At 53.4% G+C, this 6,607-nt stretch overlaps 1 protein-coding gene across 1 annotated transcript in view; it reads right to left on the bottom strand.

The window, feature by feature from the left end:
- Window positions 1–4,681, bottom strand: part of Cbx7 (chromobox 7) — a 61,517-nt gene extending 56,836 nt beyond the window's left edge. The window contains exon 1 of the mRNA XM_010613967.1: window positions 4,616–4,681. Coding sequence (XP_010612269.1) covers window positions 4,616–4,681 — 66 coding nt within the window. The remainder of the gene's footprint in view (window positions 1–4,615) is intronic.
- Window positions 4,682–6,607: the final 1,926 nt, after the last annotated feature.

Genomic DNA, 6,607 nt, shown 5'->3' with positions numbered 1-6,607 from the left:
TGCTAAAAAAAAAAAAAAAAAAAAAACAACAACAAAAAACATTGGAGGTGCCATCTCCTTACTGACAGACCTGGGCTAATCAGCGCCCCATCTCTGCCTCTGTTTCCCCATTTAGGTCATTTCCTGCCATCACTGACTGCTGGGGCTCAGTCCTCAGCCAGGCTGGCTGTGTGAATGACCTCGGAAAAGGGACACCACATCCGCGCCCCTGGCTGGCAGAGCCACTCGTGTGTGTCTTGTTCTCCATACAACGCCTCTCCCGAGAGCTCCTCTGGACAGCATCATCTGGGACCCCACGGTTCTCACTGGGGCAGGCAGCTGGGACACTGGGGTGGGGACTTCCTAGGCCTCGACAGGTGACTGCAGCACGGAGCTGGGGAGGCCTTGGGCCCACGCCTGTGCTTTCCGCTTTGATTAGCGGAGACATTCCTGCATCGGTCACGGGAAGGCGGCTGGCTGGGAGCCACAGTCACCCGGGAAGCGCAGACAGGCTGCAGCTGGGCCGGCCTCTCCCCAGGGCAGGACATATGGGGGATCCCCAGGCCACAGCTGCTGCCACTGGGAAGGTCTGTCTCATGTCCTCCCAGTCTGGCCTTGCTCCTTACACACACACATACACACACTCACAGACTTAGACTTGCAAAGCTGACAGCAATTCCCAGATACCCTCACAGGTACGCAGGCTCCCAGCCACACCCATGGGCAGCTGTGCACATGCCCACACCACTCGCTGTGCACCCAAGAGGTGGGGGGAATTGGCACGGGCTCAGGGAAACCCCGCTGGGCCAAGCTCCCTGGGGCAGGGCTGCCTGGTGAACAGCACACAGTAGGTCCTCTTTGACCTTCCCCTGTGTTCTGTGTATTTCTGTCATCCACTGCTGGGCCAGCTCCCAGTAGGACAGGAGCTCCCTGTGCTCAGGATCCTGGTGTCCCCAGCGGCCAGCACGGGGCATAGCGCTTAGTAGGGGCACGAGGCACATGCCCTGGTGGAGGGCATGACCAGCAGCCCTGCCTGCCCACCGTGCTGTCTCCACTTCACTCATTTCCAAGCTGGTATCCTGAGCAGTTGCCTGATTCCCCGCGAGGAGATGTGGTCTTGTATCCCAGGAACCCGACCCCTTCCCTTTATCCCTCTCTTCCACGGCTCCGCCCCTCTGCCCAGTTCTGGTCCCACCTAGCCACCTCCTGCCCTGGCCATACTCCTTCCCCTGCAGGTCTGACCCACCTGCCACACAATGTCAGCCTTGAGTTCAAGTTCACCTGTGCAGGACAAGCCTGAGAACAAGACACCCTCGGTCCTGGTCACGGGAGGCCATTATGAGCAGGCAGTGACAGTGCAAGTGCCACCGTGGGGCTCACGGGTGATTGTGGAGGGGCCCCCAGGGGGGAGATGGCTCTTCCCGTGGACATCCCCACTGAGCCCCTGCTGAAGTCCACCCATCACCAGTGTCACCGCTCTTTCCCTCCTGTCCTCGGTGTCACCCGCTCCCTCACTCGCCCATCTTCTTCCCTCATTCTCAGGGCCTTTGCATGTGCAGCCTGTCCTCTCTTCCACCTACCCTGGCTCCTCCTACCCCTCCTCACTTGGCAGAGCCACTCTCACAGCCTCCCACATGACAGCCCCACCACCCGCCCTGTCCTGAGATCGTCAAGCTGCCTTCATTTCCAGTGGCCCATGCACATCCTGAGGGGAGGGATGCTGTCCTGTAGTTTCTGTGACCCCAGGGCCAGCTAGGCCCAGCACACAGATGTCGGGTTCTTGGGAGCGGACAGGGGGATGGTATCTCTCGTTAACCTTGTAACCCATGCAGTGGGTGTGTGGAGACTTCTTGTCTGTCCAGTGCCCACTGTGTGCCATGCGTGTGTCACACAGCAAAGGTGCCAGGCTGGAGAATGGGCCTGGGTGCTCCCTGCTCCTGCCCTGGAGCGAGACCAGGCTGCAGGGCTGCCTTTGGTCAGTGGGACTCAAGCACAAGTTTCACACTCAAATCCCCTTCCCAGGAGGTGGGGGAAGCAGGGGACCTGCCCAGCATGGACTCTGCCCGGACAAGTCTGCCGTCTAGCGCTCTCCTCTATTACTGCGTTAAGTCCTCCCACACTCAGGAAGCCCTGGTCCCCAGGAGGTAGGACTCAGCCCCCTCTTTCCCAGCAGAAGCCCTCACTGTCCCTAGAGTGATTTCACAGCCTGCGCCTCCTATCATCCTCAGGGAGAGAGACTCCACCTCTGCCTCAGAGAGGATGGGATACTTACGGAGCCCAAGGATGGAAAAGAAGTGAAGGTAGGGCCGGGGATTTAGCTCAGTAGCACTGCACCTTCCTTGAAAGCACAGGGACATAAGTTTGATCCCTGGTAGCAAAAAAAAAGAAAAAAAAAAAAAACCACAAAAAAAACATGAAGGTAAATGAGCAATAACCTTTCATGGTCTGTGTGGCCGTGTATTGTATAGACACTCAGCAATAAATTTTTAAAAAGTCCAATGTACAACGGCTAATGAGAGAAATATAGAGGTTAATTTTTTTCCATAGCAAGAAATTCCGATTAGCGTGACCATGTTTCTACTCTTGACCTCTTCATTTTTACTGCCTCATTACTGCAAAATGGCTGCTGATCCCTCAAGTATCACATCTGCATTTAAAGCAGGAAGAAGGGAGAAGAAAGTGCTGTCTCCCCTGGAAGCCTCTGCCCTTTTGCTGAAAAATAGCTCACTATCACCTTCCCCAAATACCCGAAAGACTTCCTCTTACATCTCATTAGCCAGAATTGAGTCCCATGGCCACGCTCTGACCAACCACGGTCCATCCAGGGGAATCGGATGGCCAATCACAGCTCATCCTCTGGCACCGCGACTGCTGTGTTTCTGCTGGCTCAACAAGCAGAAAAAGTTCTGCTTAGTGAGAAAAGAAAAAGGAAGGCCTGGGCAGGGCCTGAGCCTCTACCACCACAGCAAACAGCTCTCTTTCATGTGATCCTCGAAACGGAGCCTCGGAGATGTTGTAAAGTCAGGGCTTTGGTGCCAGTTTGGAACATGGGAAAGACCTAGCTACTGGCAGAGGCACATGTAAACCCAAGCATGGGTCCTTAAGCATTCTGCCCCCTGCTAGGTTGCGGGGCCTCTGGGGCCAGGAAAGTCTAAAGGCACTAGGGCCGGGCCACCGTACCATGCTCCTCACATGCCCACCCTCAGTGGCTCAGAGTGGGCATGGCCTGCCCTGAGTGCTCAGGTCCCGACAGGAGGCTGTGCCAGGTTCCAGAAAGGGGCTGCCACTCCGCCCTCCGGAGCCAGGGTCAGAGCTGCTGCTGAGTCCCCACCGTATGTCTGTCCCCGCCCCGACATCTGCAGTTCCGGGCACCATGCCAGGCCCTGTGCCGGGCCCCAGGGACGCAGGATGGCTGCTCAGGTACAGGTCCTGGCTTTGCCCCCAGCCCTTCCTAATTCAGGGAAATCTTAGATAGAACATTTGGATGGATTCAGAGAAGACAAAGCACACATCTGGCCAGCAATGCCACAGGAGCTTTTTTATTCTCCCATTTTTTATTGTGGTAAAATACACATAACATAAAATTTACCGTCTTGATTCCTTGAGGTGTACGGCTCAGTGGTATTAAGTACATTCATATTATTGCACAAACCTCCCCACCATGCATCTCTGGAATTCTTTTCATCCTGAAAAGCTGAAACGCTTTGTACTCATTAAACCCTAACTGCCCATTCTTCTTTCCCCCAGTGCTGGCAACTGCCACCCTTCTGCCATCTCCATAACTGCAACTGTTCTGAGGACCTCAGGCAAGGGAATCAGCCAGCATCTGTTCTTTTGTGTCTGGCTTATTTCACTCAACAAGTTATCCTTGGAGCTCATCATGCTGAAGCATGTGTCAAAATTCTCTCCCTGTTCAAGGCTATATAGTATTCTGCTGAGTAAATGGACCACCTTTTGGTTTATCCAAACTCATCACCGAGTTGCTCCCCCCTTAGTGCTACTGGAAACAGCTGCTCTGAATGCATCCGTACATATATCTCCTGCAGACCTATCTTTCAGTTCTCTAAGGTGTATATCTCTTGGGCTCATGATTTTTTGAGGAACCGCCATACCGTTTTTTTCACAGTTGCTATACTGTTTTGCATTACTCTGGCACAGTTTTTCAGTGAACTTGAGGTCGGACTTGAAGATGCTTGGTGGGGTTTAGGTAGGGAAAGGCCTCTACGTGGGCATCGATGGGAGGGCACAGCCAGAACATGGAGGAGACAGCAGGCCACGTATAGACATCCGGGAGCAAAGATCCAGGCAAGCCACAGAGGGCTTTGACCCCCTTTGGGGAAGGTGTCAAGCAAAGGAGTGACAACTGCTCTGTTCCCAGGAAGCCTCAGGGAGCAGCTGAGAACAAGGTGGGCTGCAGAGGGTTACGCTGGGAACAGAGGAGGGATGCACCGGAAGCCATGGCCACAAAAGGAGCACCACTCAAGGACAGGGCCAGCCTCTCTCGTGGGGATTTTGACATTCAGTTCATGTTGAGCTTTTGATTTCTTAAAATCCTGCCTAGAACAGTCGCTCAACCAGACTGCTGAGCTTCTGGTGCCCCTTGACCCTCGGCACTCAAGCCAAGTGCCCTTCTCACCTGGCCCTCATCCTGGCCCCACAGGACAGTGACCTCAGCACCCAGCACCATGGCCCATGTATCCATGGTGTGCCCAAAACTGTCCCAAGACATGGGGATCCATTAGCAGGTGAAAGCTCTGTACTTCTCCATCTTACAGTGGACTCTACCTGCACCAGATGTACAGATGCCCCAGCCCAGCCCTCTCTGAATATCTGTGCTTTAGCAGCCTTTCTACTGAATGAACCAGAGTTGGTTTTTGTTGCCTTCAACAAACAACACTGCTCAATATACAAGCTGGTAGCAAGGGTGGCTCTAGGCAAAAGCTGTGGGGAAACTGGGTGAAGCTGAAACTGGTCATCTGGGATGTGTGGATAACATTGATAAAAACCAGTACAGAGTGAGGACAGATCCAGAGGCTCGCAGTGTGTGGTGGAAACAGGATGTCAGCTTTGTTGTCGGGAATCAGAGAAACCAAGAATCACTGAAAGCTGAGCTTCATGGCAGAGGCTCAGGCCTTAAAGAGGAGGAAAGAATGAGCAGTATCACTGCAGTGTGGCCCTGGCGGGCTGGGGAGTGTGAGGATCAGAAGGCAACATCCTAAACTCTTCATTTCTGGCTCAAGACCCAAGGGAACCTGGCCGGGTATGACTCAGTTTTGGAGCACTTGCCTGGTGTGTGGGGGGCCCTGGGTTCCATCCCTAGCACCACAAAAACAAAACAAGAAAACAAAAAGCAAACACTGAGGACCTCTACAATGGGTGTGTCACTTAAATCTTGCAGCCACCAGGCTGAGAGCCAAAAATGCAACACTTAAGTGTATGGAACAGCAAATGACATCACGAGCGGATGCTGTGGCCTCCTCGACTCTTGGGGAGATTCTGGATAATTCTGGATGTGCTACACCGAGTCCCACTCCCACTGTGTGGGAGGCTGGGCTGCCATAACCAGGACCCCGCACTGACATTCTCAGCTCCACAGACCCTGCAGCATCCTCAGACCAGTCACACCCTAAGGGTCCTGCGGGACTGACTCTCCATCCAGCCAAAGTCTGTGCCGAGCTTTCCTATTCAGGTCATCAGAAATCTGGGGATGACTGTTACTGGGCTGGGAGGATCCACACCAGAAAGAGGGGGTGCAATCTTCGATTGGGCCAGCCGAAACTTGCCAATTGGTGGCTCTGAACTTGTGGTGCTGGCTTCGTCAGCTGGGGTAATTTCGACTGTTTCCTCACTGGGTCTGGTGGGAAGACGCACCAAAGCAGTGCCCACACTAACCATGGGGATGATGGGAGTGTGGCGGGGTGATGGGAAGATGGGTGCACAGGTGTTGGATGGATTGAAGGATGGATGGTGCATGGATAAATGCATGGAGGGGTAGAGGGATGGTTGGACGGATGGATGGGTCAATGGACAGAGAAATAAAGACTTGGAGAGAGATGGTGGCTAGATATATCAAAGGCAGATTCAACATAATCCCAATCCCTGAGATTCCTCTACTCCAGGAAGATGCTGAATTAAGAAATATGCATGGAATGAGCCCAGAAGTTGAAATATCTATAGTTAGTGGTGACCTCAGTCTACAATTTCTTAGCCACATACAGTGTGTGACAATCAGCCAGGCAAGCAGAGGCTTGTGGCAGACATACTACAGATCTTTTCGTTCACTCATCCAATGAGTCTGTTGAACATCCACTATGTACCAGGTGCTTTCTGGGCTCTGGGAACACAGTAGGAAACCAAGTCCATAGCGAATGTCCTTATGGGGAGTTGGAGTAGATGCAGGGCTTGCATCCATCCATCCATCCAAGCCAAGTGGGGACATAAGCTATGGAGACGGATGAGCAGGGATCTGGGTGGAGGCTGAACTCTGGGGAAGGTGGAGGGGGACACATGGGCAGCTTAACAGCTGCACAGAGCCTGAAGTAAGGGCAGTGTCCTCAGTCTGTTGAGGTTCCTTTTGCTCTATTCAGACAGAAATTGTGAGTCAGCAAAGTACAGCTTTGCTAGCCGC

This window comes from Fukomys damarensis, unplaced genomic scaffold (genome assembly GCF_012274545.1).
Source record: "Fukomys damarensis isolate Sample0158 unplaced genomic scaffold, DMR_v1.0_HiC HiC_scaffold_19, whole genome shotgun sequence".
Classification (NCBI taxonomy): Eukaryota; Metazoa; Chordata; class Mammalia; order Rodentia; family Bathyergidae; genus Fukomys; species Fukomys damarensis.
The sequence above is the reverse complement of the archived record's forward strand: the minus strand, read 5'-3'. Positions and strand labels throughout refer to the sequence as shown.